The sequence below is a fragment of the Gopherus evgoodei genome, chromosome 4 (genome assembly GCF_007399415.2).
Source record: "Gopherus evgoodei ecotype Sinaloan lineage chromosome 4, rGopEvg1_v1.p, whole genome shotgun sequence".
Classification (NCBI taxonomy): Eukaryota; Metazoa; Chordata; order Testudines; family Testudinidae; genus Gopherus; species Gopherus evgoodei.
The window spans coordinates 30,236,006-30,258,068 of record NC_044325.1 but is presented as its reverse complement, the minus strand read 5'-3'; the positions used below and the strand labels follow the sequence as shown (position 1 = coordinate 30,258,068).

Here is a 22,063-nt window from a genome sequence, read left to right as displayed (position 1 = left end):
CAGGAAAAGTTTGTCTGCCTTTTTGGAGGTGGTGAGTATTGTATGCTTAGCGTGTGCATTCTGTTCTGGTAACTTCATAAATAGAAGTTACGGATATTACTTTGTAAGGCTCTTTCACTGGCAAAAGGCCCTGCAAACCCACAGAAGAGTATGCCCTGAGTCTTAGGAACTGGGTTAGAGCAGGTACTTAAATTAACCAGGTTATGCCCAGGGAAAGTGTGTGGTGCCTAAATTAATTGGGCTACTACGGAGGGGTAAAGGTGGGGTGCGCTAGAGTATGTGGCGGGTAACACCTGCCTCTCAGACAAGATCCTCACCCCCTCTTACAGTCTCTTCTGCAATTGGCACCTGTCTGATAAGACCCAATTCTTTCTACGGATTCCAAAACCAAGAGAGGGGTCAGGAACCGGCAGAAGAAGGAAGATGGTTACACCAGGAATGCAGGCAGAAGGCGTTCCTATTCGGTAGGAGGCAGGGACAGTCAGAACTCACTTCAAGCAAAAGTCCTAGCATGGTGTAAGGAGCATCCTTGAATCCTATCCTGGCTTCATTATACAGAATAAATATGGGGTGCGGTTGAATACCATGAACTTCTAACCCCTAAAGCAGCTGAGCTGTCACCTCATTTACACCTTTAATCAGTAGGATTTTTCTGAAAACTTTCCCACCATTGCAGCTCACTGGTGAAAGCACTGCTGGAGATGGACAGCCACAGTTTTGAATATTGTACATATCAGATCTTCTCAAGCCACTGTCCACATGGGAGTGAGCTCAATTTCACCACAAAGTCATTGTGGATGGAGACAATGATCAGGCCAACGTGGTAAGATTTGCTTCATAAATGATTCTAGACATCATAGGACTACACCAAAGCTTCTGTGAATTTGGATATTTACAAAGCAATGGGAGCAGCAAAGACCATCATGTTACTACACTGAGAGATCACTACTACATCTGGCCACGCTATGCATCCTGCATCTCAGCTTGCCATGTCTCCCTGTCTGCTTAAAACTTGACTCAGCAAAAATGTACTTTTGATCTTTGTTCCAAAACCTTCTCTACTTCCCCAATTGTCACTCTTGGCAACACCTTTGCCCCTTGCTGGATATCAGGTTTATGATCTGGGACTCACCTGGGACTCCTCCATCTTGTTCCTTCAGGCTGTCTCCAAAGCTCAGCATCTTCCTCTGTGAGATCTCTAAAACCCGACCCTTTGTTTCTGTGCATACAGCTAAAACTTTTATCCAGCATCCTCTGCACCCTCCTCCACCCATCATCTTCTGTCTTGATTATTGCAATCTCTATCTTTCTGGTTTCCCTGACACAGAAATCTCTCCCCTTCCAATCCATACAAAAGGCAACATATATTTGATCCTTCACCCCTACCGCCTGTGCATGCTGCTCATCATTTTAGATTGTAAACACTTCTGGGTAGGGGCTCTATTTAAACAGCACCTGGCACAACAGGACCCAGTCCTGATCAGGACCTCTGGGCACCGCCACAATAGAAATATTAAACAACAATCATTTATTCTAGCTGCCCCTGTTGAAGTGACATATGCTTAGTTGGGAGAAAGTGTATGTATCTGATAGTTGCACTAAGTAACCCTGCACCTTAACTAAGTTAACACTCTGACCCTAGTCCAGAATGTGCCTCTTACACGTCACTGTGCTGCTATTTCCCATTAACATGGTAGCCTATATCTAACGCCCATGTACAATGAGGTACATCATCGCAATGCACATGTATAAAGACTTTGGGCTTGATTCAACCCCCTAGGTTTCCCCTTTCCTTTTCCTGAAGGGGTCAGCTGTGCACCACTGGGGATTCATGTTAAGGAATCTAGACATGGTGTGGGCAAATTGTTTGGCCCGAGAGCACATCGGAGTTGTGCAACTGTATGGGGGGGCTGGGTAGGGAAGGCTGTGCCTCCCAAACATCCTGGTCTCCACCCCCTATCTGCCCCCTCCCACTTCCCACCCCAACTGCCCCCCTCAGAACCTCCAACCCATCCAACCCCTGCCTGCTCCTTGTTCTCTGACCGCCTCCTCCCAGGACCCCCGCCCCTTATCTAACCTCCCTATCCCGACTGCCCCAAACCCTATCCACACCCCTACCCCCTGACAGTCCCTCCCCTGGTCCCACCCCCTATCCAAATGCCCTCTGCTCCTTGTCCCCTAACCACCCCCTCCTGGGACCCCCCTGCTCCTAACTGCCCCCTGGGATCCCACTCCCTTATCCAACCCCCCCCGCTCCCTGTCCCCTGACTGCCTTCCCGACCCTTATCCACATCCTCGCTCCCTGACAGGTCCCCCGGGACTCCCACTCCCAATCCTCCCTGTTCCCAATTCCCTTACCCTCCCCAGAACCTCTGCCCCATCCAACCACCCCTCCTCCCTGACTGCCCCCCCAAGATCCCCTGCTCCCTTACCCAGCCCTGCCCACTCCCCACCCCCTTACCAGCAACAGCTCAGAGCCGTGACACCCGACCAGAGCCAGCTGCATTTCACACACTGCCCAGCGGGAGTGGCGGGCCAGAGTGTGGCCTGCAGGGCAGCATGGCTACGGGGGAGGGGCTGGGAACTAGGCTCCATGGCCGGGAGCTCAGGGGCTGGGCAGGATGGTCCCGTGGGCCATGTAGTTTGCCCACATCTGATCTAGACCATCCTTGACAGGTGCTTGCCCTTAAAAATCTCTAATGATGGAGATTCCACAACCTCCCTAAGCAATTTATTTCAGTGCTTCACCATCCTGACAAAGTTTTTCCTAATGTCCAACCTAAACTTCCCTTGCTGCAATTTAAGCCCACTGCTTCTTGTCCTATCCTCAGCAGTTAAGAACAACAGTTTTTCTCCCTCATCCTTGTAACAACCTTTTATGTAGTTGAAGTGTTGCTGGCTGGAACTTTATTCTGTACTATTCAAATCATCCTGAAAATAATAGGAATTAGGGCTGTCAATTAATTGCAGTTAACTCACGCGATTAACTGAAAAAATTTAATCAGGATTAATTGCAGTTTTAATCACAATGAATACCAATTGAAATGTATTACATATTTTTGGATTTTTTCTACATTTTCAAATATATTCATTTCAATTATAACACAGAATAGTACAAGTAATGTAGCACAATCTCTTTCTTATGAAAGTTGAACTTACAAACAGAATAATGTACAAAAAATAACTGCATTCAAAAACAAAACAATGTAAAACTTTAGAGCAGGGGTCTCACACACGTGCGGCCTGCGGAGTTATTTCCTGCGGCCACCAAGCTCCCCTTCCCCACCACCACCACCCCTAGCGCACAGCGTCCCACTCCTCTGCCTACCTCCAGGCGCTTCCTGCCACCACACAGATGTTTGGCAGCACTTAGCGCTTTCCAGGAGGGAGCGGGGAGGCGGCGAAGAGGTGAGGATTTGGGGAAGAGGTTGGAATAGGGTTGGGGCCTCACGGAAGGGGTGGAGTGGGGGCATGGCCTGGGGTAGCAGGGGTGTGTGTGTCAGTGATGCCGCCCTCGGGCCAATGTAATAGTCCTCATGTGGCCCTCGTGGTCATTTGAGATCCCTGCTTTAGAGCTTACAAGTCCACTCAGTCCTACTTCTTGTTCAGCCATTCACGCAAACAAGTTTGTTTACGTTTGCAGGAGATAATACTGCCCTCTTCTTGTGTACAATGTCACCTGAAAGTATGAAGGTCATTTTCTTTAAGGGAATGCACACAAGCCACTTTGATCATTTTATTTAAAGGTTAAGAAATGTGGCAGTCTGAATGGTGATCTTGCATCTTCTTCATATAACTCAGTACTTCAGACTCCATTAAATGGAATCCATGAAATTATTACCCAACTAGCCATGAGCTGGTTTCAGGACGTCTGCCAAGCAGGGCCAGTGTTAGACTCACTGGGGCCCAAGGCAGAAAACCAAAGCCCCCTTGGATGGGGCTGAAGCTCAGAGACTTGAGCCCTGCCACCTAGGGCTGAAGCCAAAGCCTGAGAAACATAGCTTTATGGTGGCCCCAAGCAATTGCCCTGCTTGCTACCCCCTAATGCTCGCCTTGGCTTTTATATGCAGAAAACCAGTTGTCGTGACACAGGTGGGCCATGGAGATTTTATATCATACTCGGGTTGGCCTCAGCAAGAAAAAAGGTTGAGAACCCCTGTTCCAGGCTGTCCCTCCATGCCCTCCCCCCAAGAGGCAGATCAAACTGGGGAGTTTTCTAGAAGGGAGAGCAAATCCTTGATTGGTGACTGACAGGTTTCTCTTGCCTCCTTAAACTTTGCAGCACTGTACTAGTGCACAAGCTGGACTAGTCTGTTTTCAGAATCCCAGATGAGATGCCAAATGAAAAACACCATAAATGGAAAAAAATTTTACCGGCAATGTATTTTTATTTGCATAGGTTAACAAGTTTGTTTCTTAAAAATATTGACTCAAATTGTGCAATCCCACTTTTGCAGACAGACCCGGGTGCATATACGTCCCACTGACTTCATGGGGATCTTGTGCAGGTGTAAGGGCACACCCACACAGATCCAGTTGTGGCTGCAGGGCAATTATTTCTCACTGGACTTAAGAGGTATGCATGAGGGGTTTAAAATAATTCTAAAGAAACCTTGAGAATTTTTTTCTGACTAGCCATCAGTGGAATGGGATGAGTGGAACTGTACACAAACATTATTTCCTAGTCTAATTTAAATACATTTTACATTTGAAGACTGTTACTTAGATTCAAATGGGAAAGTAAAAATTGTGAGTAATAAAAGATTAATATTTCTTGAAAGGCTCTAACAGTCTAATTAAACTAAAGAAAGACAACACAAAGTGAACAGACCATAACTTTATTGGAGATATACTCAGCTACAATTGTTACAAAAAACTATTAAAAGTAATTGTGATCCATAAGGTGCAGGCTGCACATTTCTGCAGCATGATTACAGTATGAATGAATTACATTTTATGTCCCTTAAAGATAGCTGCAGCATGTGATGGTAAATATTTTATTGTTCATCAAATTTTGTTATTCATTCTACTTGATTTTAACCACCCTTTATGTCAAACTATATACAATAAAAACACCTGCAATTCCCAGTTCTTGTCCACATTTGTCCTTTTTCTACATAACTTGCTGCTGCAGTGCATTTTGAGTGCATCTACAAAGCAATTTAAATAGTCTGTGGTTGCTATCCAAATTAAAAGGGGGAAGAGATCTAAAGGATGTATTGGGTAAAGTGTATATAGTTATAGTTACTTTTGAAATAAGTTAATTTTAACTGCTAGTGGAGTATACAGCAATGACCTCTACTCATATTTGCCAACATAATTCTAATGGAGCTACAGCTGATATTTAGATTACATTTCAGGGTCGTAAATTGTAGTTTTATGTTTTTTAACTTAATGTGTAAAATAAAGATAAAATTTTCAAGAAGTTAAAATGGATTTAAGTGGTTGAAAAATACAAATGTGTCAATCAAGTACCACAGGTAAAAATCCTTCTCACTGGACTCACAATAGATCCACTGATTTTCAATGAGACTGTTCATGTGGGGAAAAAAAAGTGAATGGGATGTGGCCAAATACAGACAAGTGTAACATCACAGCAAATTACATAGGAATGTGTTGTCTTCAGCTTCATAAGTGCTGCTAAGATTGTGATCCAAAGCCTCTTGTATTTTCTATATAGATAGGTGTGTCTACAGTATGTATGTCACACACATAAGCGCACATATTTCCCAGATGACGACTATTTTTAAACACCGGGACAGAAACCCAAACTCAGACACAAACAATTAATGGCATATCCTCAGCTGATGTAAACTGAAATGACTCTAAACCTCAATGGTGCCACACCAATTTACACCAACTAAGGATCTGTCCCTGTGTCTATTAGGCTTTGCATTATACTCTGAACTGGTACTCAGATTGGCTTGAATTCTTGTTAAATTCTGTACTCTGTGGTCACAGCATAGCTTCATGTAATGAGACTGAAAAATAGTAGGCCTTTTGATATAAATGTTAGCAGCATCAAGCTGAATAAACATTTCAGAAGTCACTACAGATCCCTCAATATCCAGAAAAAGGGGAGATTTAGTTGAAGTTGACCAAATTGCTATGGGCTGTCTTCTTGTAAAAACTACACTATGCGCACAACATGTTGATTTGTTCAGAGATAACTACAGGAGTGTCAGAGGTCATTCTAATTTTAATTACTTCACATAACAGTAAAAATGATGTAGTAAAAAACAATAGCTTTAAAATACAATCAAGATTTTCATAACGTCTTTGTTGTATTTTCATACCCAGTAAAAATGCCACAGACATTACAAATGACCTATATAAGTTGTGCAAGTAAATGACACATTGCAGACATTATAATTATCTTTTTCAAATTCAGTAAATCAAAACAGCAGCAAGGCCAAACCACATTTTTCCTCTCTGTTGAGCATATTTTTTTCCTTGAAATGAGGTAAAGCATGGTACCAAGTGCAATGCTTATTTGTGCTACATGAATAGAACAGCGCAAAAAAAAAAAAAAAGCCATAAAATAAAAACACAGCATAGTTAGGAGGACTGTTTAAAGTACAGTATAATAGAACTAAGAAGATAAAAAACAAAGTTCATGCCAATTAACCCCCACACTATTTATGAGGCATCTGTGTGGTTGCTTTTGAAGATGGGTTGCAACAGTCCACTTACACTTGTGCTTACAGCATTGCCAAGTGATTTCTATCCCAACCTTCAAATGATCAGATTTAGGTCTTTAATAGCATACACTGTCCAATATCATAATCATATCAACTGAAGAGTGAAACACAAGAGTTGTACAGCATGGAAACTAGGATGATTTTTCTATCCCAAAGGATTTGAAATATTTCAATGAGGTCACACTGGAAAAGAGTTACGGCATTTAAAAAACAGCAGCAGCAGAAACTATAGTCAGCCACAATACATTTCTTATTACTAATTCATAGGAAACAGGTAACAAGGGGATCATTGACCACTGCTGAAATACAGAGCATAACACCAAATTCAGTTTGTTTGTGTTCTTTACATCAAACACTTGGTAGCAAAAGTTTGATTTTTCCATGTCATTTTTTACTGCTAGCAGATTTACCTCAAAACTGTGAGAATCCATGACCTTCAGACGTCCAAAAAAGAAACCTATTTCTCAAAGTGTTTGCAGAGGACCCCACCATTTTTATTTTATATTATTCATTGTAATATAATTAACTTTTATTTTTTTTAAGCCTTAAGGATGTTATGACATTTTAAAAATTGACCTTTGGGCCAGGAGCCATGGAATTTTCACATTAGTGATAATCCACTTTCCGTTGGTGTGCTGTAAAATCCTGACTCCTGGCTGAAAGAAATGGTTATCAATAAATTTTTAATTGTGTGGTGATTCATACCAATTTACTCATACAAAGTTATTATTATTATTATTGGGGATTTTTTTTTGCATAAAACAAGTTTAATTTAAATATATTTCAAGACTTGCGGGTTTTAAACTTCCCAGGATACATTTTTACTCTCATGATTAAAGAACCAAAACAGTAAAGTTATTTTGTTTTTAAAACATTGCACTTATATTATTATACTATTGATACCAGCAATTTGTTTTCAGATTTTTGTAAGAATTATTATAATTTTAAGATTAAAAAAACTTTAGATAGAAAATCTAATTACAAAATTCTGTATTTCAGAGAAGCTTAATGTCCATCCCTTGCACGAAGGCTTTTTGTTTTCTTTTTCTATTTTCTAGAAAGCTAGAGCTGACAGGGTTTGGTTTTTTGTTGTTATTTAGTGAGAGTGTACGGAGGGAGTGGGGTTTTCAAAGCAGGAAATACAGTATTTATTCGTAATTTAAACACATAAAACAGCACCAAGTTCAGACCAATGTGCTGGAAAACATTAAAACACCTTGCTCAGCTTTCTCAAACTTCAAGCATAATTAACAGGGCAAAATTGCAGCAAATCTCTGCTGATACTGGTGGGAGTACAAGACTGACCCACAGCTTTAAAAAAAAAAAAAAAAAAAAAAAAAAGGTAAATTAAGAGGTATTATAGTTACAGTGCAAAAAATTAAAATTTCAAGCATAATATATAAACATAGCACCAAAACAAAAACAAAAAACAATGCATGCAAAGAACAGAACAGAACTGAGGTATTTAAGTGAAGAGTGCCTACAAAAATCTAATTAAAGAAACATGTATGATTTAGGCAAAGCCTAAAAACGTATGATTTTTTCCCAATAGACTGAAAAAACAATGAGCTAGTTTCTCTAAATTAAGGACCTAAATCACAGATTTATCAAAAGTACGGCAGTTCATCTCAAACATCAGCTTTCATGGCATTTAACAGCACAGCTTTGGTAAGTGAAATATGCATTCAACTCTGTGAAAAGCACAGTAAGAAATTTATGTGGAAATATTTCCAAGTGTAAAGGTGCTCCATTTGTTAAATAAGTAACCAACTGATTATAAAATCTGCAGCATATTTTAGGTGTGATATGTCTAAGGTTATTTTGTTAGAGCAACAGCCTGCACTGTGCAGTTATTCATTACTATTTGTTTCCAAGTCTTGGAACTATCTAGTTTGCACGTTTGTGTAAAACTGGAATTTTAGCCAAAGACCATTTTTTGTTTGTGGTATTAAAAAAAATTCTGTAGACTAACCACTCCTCTGAATTGTTAAAAATAACCTCATTACATATATATGAATACAATTTCTATTATAATCCTGTAATAAGTTAAGTCACAGCTATACTAATGTGTTGTACTGTAAATATAGAGCTGTATCATCATAAAATGCATAATAAAAATGAAGGGAATGTAAAACAAGTTTGTTCCAGAAAGATCAGAAATTAAAGATTGTTAATGAGGGTTTATTTACGTTTAAGGCAAGAACCTTTTTATGCAAGACTATGTGGCATCAGGAAGTTGAAATTTATTTCTGCCAGTATGCCAGCCATTTCAACTAAAGACCTGTCCCTAACAAATAAGTGCAATAATGACTGAGAATGTCATCTTGATGCAAAGATGACATGGGAAGGGAGGGGGTGAAGGGACGACAATACTGGCACACTTATTCTCTTTTATACCAAATCATCCTATGCAGTTTATAAACTGCTTTATGACTGGCACTAGTGCACAGATTGAGGAATTTCAAGATTACTATGTATAAATCAAGCATCTGCATTAGGCATAAGATCCCCGGCCTTCTAACACTAAGCAAAGCTGTACTGACAATAAAAATAAACCAAAAAAACCTGACAACAATTCTTTTGAACACTAACTAAATGTCATCATTAAAGCACTCTTGTGATTAAACAAAGCATAAGTGAGGAAAGAAGACAAGATTGTGTTTGCGCAAAACCCTATAACTACAATTAGTTCCAAAATTTTATACACGTTAAATGTTTTGTTAGCTATTCTGTTATCAAACAAACATTAAATTCTGTCTTCAATTTGTTCCTCTCAACATCAACTTAAAAAAAAATTACTTTATTTTGTGGGATTTTTAATTTTTAATTTTTTTTTTAAATTTTTTTTTTTTTGTTTTAAGAGGCGTCTCAGATGTTTGGGACCTGAGGTTGGTTTGCTTTGAGGCTTCGTAGTGCTCTTCTTGCAGCTGCAGATTTGGCAATCCTATAGCTTCTGCCAACACCTTTAAACTTTCCTTTCCCTACAACTTCCACTGTTACTCTGACCTTTCCATCATAAGTTCTTTCTGCAGGACTGCAAAAAAAAAACAAAAAACAAAAAAAAACAACACACACATTATCACCAACATAAGCAAAGGTGAAAAAAGACTCTTCACATGGTCTTCCTATGGATAAAGTATATAATGTGTATAAAATATATAATTTAATAGACTTTATTTTTATCTTACTCAGAAAGTTTTCTGAGGGTAAACGTTCTAAAAAAGTAATCAGTAAGCACAAAGAACATCTTTCCCGCTCAGTATAGGACAGATTAAACACAATCAATATCCATTAACATTTCTTAGTAGTCTATGAAGCACAGTTTAAAAAATATTTTACAGCAATGCTTACCAAGCAAATTTACTCTTACCTAAATTTGGCTGTCTCTGGTTCCATCTCCAGCAGCTCCCGCACTGGGGAACGAGGCACATTTGCAGAAAACTTTTCTATGGTTTAAAAAAAAAAAGAAGAAAAAAAAGAGGTAAACTTGATTTTTCCCCCCTTACAAGACAATTAAATACTAAAACTTTTTTCTCTATGAAAGCTGACACATTACCTATTAATGGCCTCATCATAGGATAGTACACATGCCAAACCATTTCCAAAGACATCCCACTATCCATATAAATGGCACCAGCCAGTGACTCAAATATATCTCCCATGGCTTTTGGTACTTCAATATCTTCTTCCTTCTCTTCATCCTCTTCAGATCTTCTGAGCTGTTTGAAATTATAAGAGACAGTTGTCACATTGAACATTTAAAAAAAAACAACAATCTTCAGATATGGAAGATCTCTCTAATGCCCTGTCCCATGTGCCTTCTTTGAGTCTTTCAATGACACCTTTCCACAGCTAAATCATTGCTGTATTCCCAAATGAAACCAAGTAGCTGGATCTAGTGTTTTTCAAACATGTGAGTGTAAAAAATAAAATAAAATAAAATAAAATAAATCCACCACATACCGATACCATATATGCTTTTTGAATCCCACTTGTACTAGTTCTGCAGAATTTCACCGTAGGTCTGTTATTCCCAGTAAGAAACAGACTTGTGTCTGTCAGTTAATGCTAGTAAGCCATGCATAACCAAGAGAGTTCATATTTTAAACATCTCCTATAAGGAGGCTTTCAAAGCCTAAGTCTAATTTTTTGTTGAAAAGACCATGTTTAAATGGTATGTAACTCACATACACTCTTTCCATATGTTCTTAGTTATAGAAGGCAGGTGTAGCATAAGTGTAATTGAAAAGAGCCATTATTAACAACAACTCAGTAGCGTCAGACTGTGTTTACACTATTTGTATGCTCAACTACTTGATGCCAGAGAGACTGCTTTTAACATATATGCAGCATTTTATTCTATGGTTTACTACTGCTTTTATGCAGTTCTGTTATTTTTGCACTGCAAAAAGGTGTACGTATTGTGTGATGTGCACATCTTGATTTTAATATAGTCCTTTACAATAATATTTTTTCAATTACATGCAGTTTTGTCCACATTTTGCCTTAGTGTAAATAACACAGGAAGCTGAATTGAATAAAACTGCTTTTGACTACCACACCCCCAAATAAATGGAAATCAACATTTTCCTATCTTTTCTCTTCCCCTGCTGGCCGCCTCTCACTCACTTGGTGGTTGTTCAGGAGTTTAAAATTCTACGGCAAATACTTTGGCTGCCCTCTTTAAAGGTACAGTATTACTCCATGTATTAGTCCCATCAACATTTACTCCTAAAATAGGTCTAACAGGGAACTAGACTGAATGTGAAAACTCTTCAAACAGCAATCTTATTGTTAAACAAATATGCCACTGTATTTGCACAGTGTATTTCACACCATATGAACAGCAAAACACTTTAGGAAGTTCTATTCCCCTTATAAATAATAAATGTAAGGTACAAGATAAGGGACAAAAGATGTTTTAGGAGTGAGATTTGAAAAAAGAAGAGCTGGTGACAAGGAGAGTTGCATGGAGATTGGTTCAACTGGCAGGATCTGCTAAAGCAAAGATTCTTGCATTAACTGTGATGAAATTAAAGGAAGAGACACAGTAACCCAGTGCCAGACTAGCATAGGGAGCAGGTAGAGTGGTAGATAGAAACAAGAACTAAATAACTCGAGCCATTTGATAACCTGCTAGTGTTTCTGAGGTACCACCTCAACCATATTAAATGATTAGGTCACTTTCACAAAGCCAAAAACCACTGTTGTAAAACTTTAAGGCTAGCTTCTACGCCACTTACTCACACTGGGCAGACCCACCATAATGAATACTACACAATATAACGGTGGCAGAGTCTGATCCTTTGTGATTAAATCATTTGACACTTGTCTCCTCAGTTGTTTTCTCATCTTGCAATGGAAAATTCAAAGGTTTTGGTTTGTAGTAAATGCAAGGGCTATAAAAATGATTATATATATACCTATATAAAGGAGATAAAGGAGTTGAATCTAAACTGAGTAATGGAGTGAACAAACTACTGAAGACAAAGATGGCAGGTATTTAGTCACAGATTTAATCAACACTATTCTTTGAAGGTAGGTTCTTGCTCTAAAAGCAATTAAACCATATTTTTTAAGACTACTACAGAGGACACTTATCAGGCAAAGATCAAACCAAAATGTTAAGGAAGACTAGATGGGCTTGATAATAAAAAGAAGAGTCTCATCTTTCTGTTCTAGGTAGTTGGTTTGAATCTGACCCAGATCAGCTGAGACAGAAAGCCATTGCCATTATGTGGTTGTTTAGTAGCTTATCTGAAATGATTTGGTTTTAGTTCCTTTCCCAGAAAACAAGTGTCCATCAACATGTAATTTACTTAAGTTTTCTTGGCCAGTCCAAAGCCTGTGTTTACAAATCTTCAACCAAACTGCTCTTAAAATAGTTCACTTGAAAGATACTAACTGCGTTTCCCTGGCCAGAGGATACAGGGCCTCTCAGTCAGTGATGAAGAACACTGTTGAAGTAGTTTAGGGAAAAACTGGTGTAAGCATGAAAGTGTGATATCACCTACTCTGGATATCACAGAAGATCTCAGGGGTAAAATCTGGTATCAATCCAATAAAAAATTATTTTCTGAGCACTTTCATTTAGTAAAAACTGCTTAACGAAAGCATGCAGTTATGCTAAGTAAACTACTACATTATTGCCATCCATCTGCTTCTTTGGCTGCTATACATTCAAAGCTAACACATTATAAAAACCTGCATTGTGCTAAGAATTCTGATGACATGCTAAAATCAGACACTGAACGCAAATACTTTCAAATACTACTAACCTCAGAATCCATTCCTTGCATTTCATTCTTTTCCATCTGAAACTGTACAAAGTCATCAATAACATGAAACAGCTCAGGAGAGACAGCTTTGAAGTACTTATGGTAGTCATACTTTACAGCTAATGATGCAAAGATGGTATTATTGACTAAAGCAGATCGTAGGTCAGTTAGAACTCCTGGAGAGTGTTGCCGTGGGTCTTCATAAAGGTGCTTGGTTATGAGGTAGTCCAAAATTGCATCTCCCAGGAATTCCAAGCGCTGGTAACAATCTTAAAGCATTGGAAATAAAAAAAATGTACAGCAATACAATTACGTTTATTTAACTAACACATTCTTTCCTAGCCTCTCTGGATAGAAGGTTTGGCTTTTTACTATGTAAATACCACAAGTTAACCAATGCTCAAAAAAAGATAAATATCTATCCATGTTTAAACACAGATATCTTTTTACTGGATTTTGTTTTCAGTGTTATCTTAAAAGGTTGTTCTGTTTGTTTTAATGGATTCCAAATATAAGAAAAAGCTGCACAATTTATATGTAATAATGAAGCTTCTTCTGAACCAAATACTTACAGCACCGTGGCAAAAATATGGGCTTATAATGAAGGCTCAAATGCCTTAAATCTGACTGACCAAAAACAACATCAAGTGACGGTACAACTGTGTTCATCTGAATAGACAATGGTAACCAAGCTTTCAAAAATTCAATAAAGAAATCAATACACTAAAAAAAGAAAGTGGGGCACTTTCAATATTAATGTTTCTATTCCTTTAGACTTTTTGTAGTTTAAGTGTTCAATGATGTTTCACTCTCAGATGTGCTGATGTTAATTTTGAATTAGGGGGTTTGTTGTTAATGTAGAAAGAAAGAGAGGAAGAAAGAAAGAGAGAAAGAAAATCAAACAAACTGAAAGCTTTAAAAATGAAATGACTAGAATGAAGCAGTTTTCGGTACCTATCATATGGATCCTGACACATTTTAACTTTTACTGTTCATGAAAATATATATCACTAACATTAATAGTTTCCCCCAAATATTCTTCCCTGTCAACTAAAGTAGGAGACTGGGAATTCCTAGATTCCATTCAAGTTTCTGCCGCTGACTGTGTAACTTTGGTCAAAACACTATGCTTCAATTTTCTCATTTGTGTAATAGGAATAATTACCTACCACTTACCTCATATGAGTATTGTGAAGCTTAATGTCTGTAGAAGAACAGCTCTTTCTCCAGGTAAAGCACTTTAAAATGCTATGTTAATTTTTAATACTACGTATATTCTCCTTGTTAGACCTCTATCATAGCATATTAACATTTCAATAGGATGTGTGTTAAGAGCTGAGGGTTTTTTGAGAGGAGTTTCTCCTGGAAAATCATCACTCCCACTTTCCGTGGCCCCATGACGTTTGGTCAAGGCGTCACTTGATTGAAAGTGATCCTTTTCTAAGATCTAGATCCCATTAGGTACAAACCTCCTCAATTACCACTGACCTCAGTATGAGTTGAGGACACTCAATACATATATCACACTGGACTGGGCTCTAAAGGTATTCCTGAGCATTCCCAAACTTGGCCACTCCACCGAAAAACAGCCTAATGCAGCCTACAGGTGAAATCTCGGCTCCAGTGAAGTCAAGGTGGTTTGTGAATATGGTCAAGCTGGTGCTCTTGGGATGAAAATCAGTGAAATACCTACTTTTTTTTTTTAAATGTCATTTTTTGAAAAAACTGTTTTTTGTTTTTTTTGTTTTTAAAACCATGGTGGCTAGTTTGAGAGGCATGGCAGTTTCTGAGATTCTTTGCTAAGTCACCCTGCTGAATATAGGATTAGTATTGAGCACGTAACAGCTGATGAGAGAGGGGACAGAGGTAAAATATGAAAAAACTCCACAGTCTAGAAAAAAAATCCTGTATTATGGTGCCCTATACCATGCACTTGGTCCAGGGAATTGTGAGTCGCTCATGTGCCCTGGTAGCATTTTAGGGAGGGAGAGGTCACACACAGTTAACTGGCAGACCTCTTAAAAACAGCAGAAAGAAGATCCTTCTTGGTATTTATTTTTGTATTAAGAGGCAATTATTTTGACATATAAAAAAGTCAAGATCTATGCACAAAAAATAACCTGCACTGTATATCCTTTATTTATATCAATCTAATACTGAAATGAAGTAATTTCTTTCAGACAACTTACCAGTAATGGTATTGTAATGGTAGGAGGCATGAGTAAATGCCTGAAGAAGATAAGCCTTGTTCTTAAAACTGTAGTTAATTTTCTTCTCAAAATTGTCAAAACCAGATATTAGGTGATTCAGGGTTTTATCAGCATCTGGGTGATCAAACATACATCTTGGTGGAATCTTCAAACAGCCATACTCCATTTCTTTACACAGAGAACATTCTGAATTGGCTACAGAGGCAGAAGCACAGTTTGATGAAAGATTTTTCTGTTGACTGTTAAAATTCTCCCTGCTAGAACATGAAGTGCTGTTCCACTCAGTTTTTTTCATTACTGGGAGCACCTTCAACCCTAATGAACACAGAAAAAGCTGAGCAGCTCTTTCACCACAGCTAGTCAAATAGCAGCCCAGTAAGGCTTCCACACAATCTGCAATGCTTTTGTCAGCAATACACTGCTCTGTATGCAAGTCATACGAGATAGACTGTTTTCCTGTGTCAACACCACAGTTTTCTTCTGATGGATTCCAGAAGCCTACTACAAAATCATCTTCTTCAACAGCCTTGCTAGGATCCAGATAACACATAGCATCCCAAGAACTGTAGTCAAAATCATCAAAATCTGAAGAAAATTGAATATTACCCAGGGATGATTTTTTGGGTGCTTTCCATTCATAGCTAGAATCAGTGGTTGAAAATGGTGAGAGAGAAATTTTCTTCACAAAAGCCCCAGATCCCATTAACATATTATCAATGAATTTGATATGTTCCTGATCATATTCCAAAAAATCATCTTCAAGGTCAGCTTCTTCCTTGGGTAATCTCCACATTAGGTCTTCATCCTCTTCATCGTCATAATCGTCATCAAGTTTACCATTAGCTAACAAGCTTTCTTGTGTCTGAAAGAAATAAAATGAGGCACGGGGAAAAAAAGGTATCATTATCTTTCAAACAAGTTTCATAACTCTGCAAGCACAAGAGATAATTTTCAATTATAACCACTGTCAGCGAACTTTAAAAGCATGACCATTTGTTTTTTGTTAATTGATATGGATTAACTTGTTTAATCAGATGCAAAGAGCAATACCAATTCTCATTTAAGACTAAAGCCTTGTGGTACAATTAAATTTTCTATAAGCAACCTTTATTGTTACAATAGAATTTCTTACAACGAGCATCTAAGTTTCATAGGAATACAAAAAAAAGTGGAGGCTTTTTTTTTTTGTTTACTTGTGTCTAGTACATAAGTCGCTTAAAAAAAAATAAAAACCACCCATAACCCACTCATGCAGATAGAAAACGGGGTTGGGGGGACACAGCAACACCAATTTTAAAATAGTGACATTAGATGTACCAAAATTTGTTTCTTTCTCTCTGGCTGCTAAGTAATGCTACTATACACAATCAAGGAAGGTAATATGAATAGCATTTCTACAGTACATACATTTAATTATAGGGTTTCTGCTGACCTTACTGTAGGTAAATCATAGGCATGCTGCCCCATATTCATGCTTTTGAGATATTCACATCAACATACATGAAACATGAAAAAAGATTCCAGTGAAACAATTATAAAAATTCCTTTTATCCTTGGGCTACTGTAATAATTATTCTCTAAGCAGCAAAGTGTCAGTTTTCACACATTAACAAGTAGTTTGTAGTCTACTGGCAAACATGAAGGAAAACAAATTTAGAGAATCAACATACGGTGATTTTTATATATAGACGGAAAAGACAAAAAAACAGGAGCTCTAATGCCAGTTTGATGTTTATGTGGGTGATGGCCTGGATAGATTGTGCTGGGGATTCAGTAACTCGGTAAGTCATCTAACTTTTTTCTTTTTTTTTAAGGTGGGGGAGGGGCAGGAGGAAACAGGCCAATTTTTGATTATGCAATACAAGCTGTATTTGAAAAAAGTCAGTCAGAAAAAAATTAAGACAATATAATTCTAACAGAGAATCTTCCATACCCTGTTTTGCCAAAAAGATTTTTCCAATTTGTTATGCATTTTTGTAATATTGCAAATATTTCATAAGATCAGGCTAAGAATGTAGAAAACACACATTTAGACAGCATGTTTCTTAAAAACTGCATTTTTGGACAAAATATTAACGTGCTCATTTAGTGAAACAATACAATAACTCAAAAACTACTCCAAAGGGGATACATTAAGAGACTGTTAATTCTCTTAAGAGGTATTCAGTTAAGCAAAATCTCCTGGGTTACATTTTAGTTTAATTAGAAATGGATATAATTTTTGTTTTATACTGTTGCTCGATTTTATTTCTACTCTGTGCATTTGTCATTGAAAGGAGTAAAATTTAGTGATACATATTATTAATGAAAAATAACAGGTATCAAATTTGTCTGGCTTGGAGTAAATCATCAAAAACAGGTATGTCAAAATGTTACCTAACTAAGGATTGCCCTGGCAGCTTGCTAAGGCCCTGACCCAAGAAAGCACTTAAGGTCAGTGCAGTTGCTTGCATGTTTGATCCCGCACCATTGAAGTCCATGGAAGTTTTGCCGTTTCATGAGAGCAGGATCAGACCCAAAGCACTTTCCTGGATGGGGCCTACAAGGCTAAGGACTATTCCACTTCGAATAAAATGGAAGAGTTTATATTTGCCCTCATTTTAAAGTATGGATGTAGGGCTTGCAGATACTATGGCCCTAACATGCAGAGTTCCAAATAATATGATCAGAAGGAAGCATACAGTAATTTAGAAAATGAAGTATAAGGAGGCCACATTTCCATATTAGAAAGGAAAACGAACAGTAAAAACTCCATACTCCCTATCTGGCCTGAAAGCAGAATTCTGACTACTCCAATTAAGAATGACAGATGCCCAAACAGCAGTTTCAAAATAGACTTAAGTGATTATGAATGAGATCTATCAGTTTTAAATTTTCCCAAAGGGAAAAAAACCACCCTCAACTCTGAGCAAAAAATAGTTTTGATATAGATAAGTGAACTCTGTGAGAAAGAATAAACTAGTCCTAATATCTCATTATATAGTCATTTGGAAGCCAAAAGGTAATTCTGATCATTTTTCTTTGTGCTAGATAGCACTTTTTCAGAAACTACTGCCCCAGACGTCAAAACCCACACATCTCAAACTTCAATTTATTTTAAATAAATTATAAACATTTTTTTCCTGTCACTATGTGTATTTCAAACCAAAGATCAAATACACTTAAATGTTCCTTTTATGCTTTTTCAAATTTAGTTATTTAATCAGACAACTAAACTACACCGCTACCCTGCTATAATGCGACCTGATATAACATGGGTTCGCATATAGCGCAGCAGCAGCAGGGCTCCGGCAGTGCTTTAAAGGGTCTGGGACTCCGGCTGCTGCGGGGAGCCCAGGGCCCTTTAAATCACTGCTGCAGCCCTGCTGCCGCTACCCCAGGGCTGAGGCAGCTGGGCTCGGCCAGCGATTTAAAGGGTCCGGGCTCCCCACAGCAGCCGGAGCCTGGAGCACTTTAAATCACCACTGCAGCCCTGCCGCCGCTACCCAGATATAACAGCGTTTCACCTATAAGACAGTAGGGATTTTTGGCTCCCCATGCCCGCGTTATATCGGGGTACAGGTGTATTTGCATTTTTCATATATGGTTCGGCCAGGCCAAGAATCCCAGCATTTGTCTACAATGTTTTAACAACAGTTATTCAAAGTATTATCAGAGTTCTACTTAGCCCTCTCCCCAGAAAGAATGAAATTTATTCCTTGACAGTAAAACAACTATTTTACCACTTTGCAGCAATAAACATATCTGGTGAGATCACTGTCCAATATGAGTACTGGACTGAAATATATGTATAAAATTTGTGACTGGCAAGGACATAAGCAGTTAAAGGGTTACAAAGAATAAATTTTTCCCCTAAGTAATTTATCAGCTGCAGCCTCAAATATGCCATTTTATGTTTAGAATAGTATAATAATAAATCCTTTTGAAATGAAACTTTGGCAGAATACAGAACTACAATAATCAGGTTTTAGTCTTCAATAAAGATGTAGTCAGACAGTACATCTGTTTAACAGTCCTCTTGTGTGCCCTCTGGTGGTTCTGTAGTCAGAGTATGGTATTGAGTCAAAAAAAATTTTTTTTCTGAATATTTACCAGATTAAGTCATTAATGCCATATCATTAGTGATTTTTTTTTTTATTTTTATTTTTTAAAGCAAGAGCACCCATTTTTACTCTAACTTTCTGAGAATTCATAGGATGAAACATACAGGTATTACAATTCAATTACAAAATGAAATCTGCAAAGTTTTTAATTGAGAGTTGCCATTCTGAGCCTGCTGGTGGGCACAATTTCACAGAAAAGTGAAATTCATCCCCTTGGCAGTATCGGGGCTTAACATTAGGGATCAAAGATCAGTTTACAGTCAGCTGTAACTCTGGTTTAGGGTCAGCAGATGAACTGTACAACATGAGTTTAGAACTGCACTGTCAGAAACAAACAAAATATCTAAAAGTAGTCAGGATCTTTTTGTGTTCACTCTGGATAGGAGCTAAACAGATTCTTTATGCCTTCTGTTTGAGACCACTGTAGAAAAGGAATCATCAATCTTTAACCATTAAAGATAAAATGCCATCTAGCAACAGTCAATTACTATTGACAACCTTCTCAAACCAACCATCCACTCCACTCAATCACACAACTAAGAAAATATTAGTTGTACTAGTTAGGGCACCTGGTAAAACAGGACAAAAACTAGCTCACAGACTCTGATGTGCTGCCCATTTTGCCAAAGATGGGCTCATTTTTCAGCAAAATGATGTTTAGCCACCAATAGTGTGCAGTACAGAAATGCTAGTCAAAAACATCATTTACACATATATTTCAGAGTTTGCATGAGGGAAGAAACACTTCAAATTACGTGAGCTTCCACAAAAGTTTGCTGAGAATAATGGATATACACTCCTTTCTGAACCATGTTCAGTAATTTGTTTCACAAATTGCCCTTCCTAAATTCTCCATCAGCATCTCTTTCCCCCACATTTTTCATAAATGATATAGATATTTTAAAGAAAAGTAGGAAATGAAGATGTAGGAAGCTACATTTTGCTGAGGCATGATAAAATGAGAGCTCATTTTCCCATCCCTCCACTTTGTGATATAATATTATATACAAAAAGATGTTTATGTCTTAACATATTTCAATGAGCACTTACCATTTCATCTTTCTCCCATTTGTCTGTGTTACTCTTGTCTTGGTTTACTACGTAACCAGGGGGGAGCCAGTTGACGGGTGGATCAAAAATAGATACCACCATACGACTAGGTAGCCCTTTCTTCTTCCCAAGACGATACAAGTTACAATTGCTGACCTTTAAGAAAAAAAACCCGCTTATAAGTATCTACATATACATGTATACAAAGGTATATGAGAATACAAATATAGTCAATTTTATAAGCCTAAATAAATTCTTGGCCCTTTAAAATAAATGATAGCATGTTTTTAAAACAGTCATGCATTTCTTATTTAAAACAAAACACACACACAATAATTTACATACAGAGGTTCTCAGAGGTTATTATGCAGCCTTCCTAACATTGTACCTGTGACTGGCCAAATCGTGGCCTAAAAACAGAAGTAACTTTTTAATATTTATGTTTATAGTTTCTTGAGAAGTTAAAGCCTTATTTATAAATAAAATTATAACTTTCTGAATAACAGTAAACATTTACACAATACACATCCCATTATACAGTAGTATTCTTGATTACCACACCACCTTAACAAGAGTATCACAAGCCCATTGTTTAAATTAAAAAAAAATTAACAGTTCTGAGGAGGAGTTTGTCCATAAATGTAGCTTTAATTACGATATAATCCAGATATTAATTCATTTTGATGGTATATCAAAGGAATTATTTTAGTCATTTTAAAGGAGAGAGGACTGTATTGTATAATTGTATTCCTAATATGCATGCTAGCAAATTTATAACACAGAATGTAATTTTGTTTTAGACTGAAAATATCTGGTACATATAAAAATATATTAACATATTACCTATTCAGTGTTCAAATATTTTATCTATAAATCATGTATTGTAGCCAATGTTTAACAAAATAGTGACAGATCATTAGCTACTCACTTTTTTACTTCTCATATATGAGAGGCGTCCCTCATGAGCATCTGGGTAAGTGCAAAACAAATAGGTAGTGATGGCATGCTTTAAAAATGAATCACCAAGCATTTCGAGCCGCTCTAGATTAAATCCATCACTAGCATTTGAAAGAGTCAAAGCCTGAAGAATGAGACCAGGGTTTGGGCCAAGAGTTTTTGAGGAGTATCCACTGGAACAGTTCTTTTCAGAATCCATTCTGTCTTTTGAAAAATTAAGAGCTTCTGAAATATTGGTGGTCACTATCGTTTTGGGGCTTCCATCTGAGGTAGATTTGTTAACATTTCCATCACGGTATTTATTACTCAGCAGAGTACATTCATTGCTGGGCATGGGCTGGTTCTCACTGTTGTATAAATTCTGAAGGGGATATGAGGTAGTTGGTTGTACAGGTATTTCCTGCCTGCAGTAATTCAGTTGATTTTCTTGGCAAAAGTCTCTATTAACTAAATCACAATTGCCATTGGCAAGATTTTTATTATAAGAAACACCATTAATTGCTGCAAGTTCTACCGATACATCAATTTGGAGTTTACTGGGTGACTCACTGAGCAGTGTTATGTAGTTCACAGACATTTGGTCATGATTTTCTGCAGAGGAGGCTCTAGTAGCACCTTGATGTGCAGCATTTTCAGGGACTACAATTGTGCTGTGCTTACAGTAATTTTCATTCTCTGCTAAAGAAGAGCTAGGAATAGAGATGAAGGACTTGCTGTCAATGGACTTTTTCCACCCAAAGTCCAGATTAGGATATCTGCAAAAT

The 22,063-nt window shown here is 37.7% G+C and overlaps 1 protein-coding gene across 12 annotated transcripts in view; it reads right to left on the bottom strand.

Moving 5' to 3' along the window:
- Window positions 1-6,259: 6,259 nt before the first annotated feature.
- DICER1 (dicer 1, ribonuclease III) overlaps window positions 6,260-22,063 on the bottom strand; it is a 104,152-nt gene continuing 88,348 nt past the window's right edge. For all 12 annotated transcript variants that reach the window (XM_030558829.1, XM_030558838.1, XM_030558830.1 and 9 more), the window contains 7 exons: window positions 21,271-22,054; window positions 20,343-20,498; window positions 15,169-16,051; window positions 12,980-13,248; window positions 10,258-10,420; window positions 10,072-10,147; window positions 6,260-9,735 (listed from right to left, as the gene is read on the bottom strand). In XM_030558829.1, coding sequence (XP_030414689.1) covers window positions 9,570-9,735; window positions 10,072-10,147; window positions 10,258-10,420; window positions 12,980-13,248; window positions 15,169-16,051; window positions 20,343-20,498; window positions 21,271-22,054 — 2,497 coding nt within the window. In that variant the 3' untranslated portion in view covers window positions 6,260-9,569. The remainder of the gene's footprint in view (window positions 9,736-10,071; window positions 10,148-10,257; window positions 10,421-12,979; window positions 13,249-15,168; window positions 16,052-20,342; window positions 20,499-21,270; window positions 22,055-22,063) is intronic.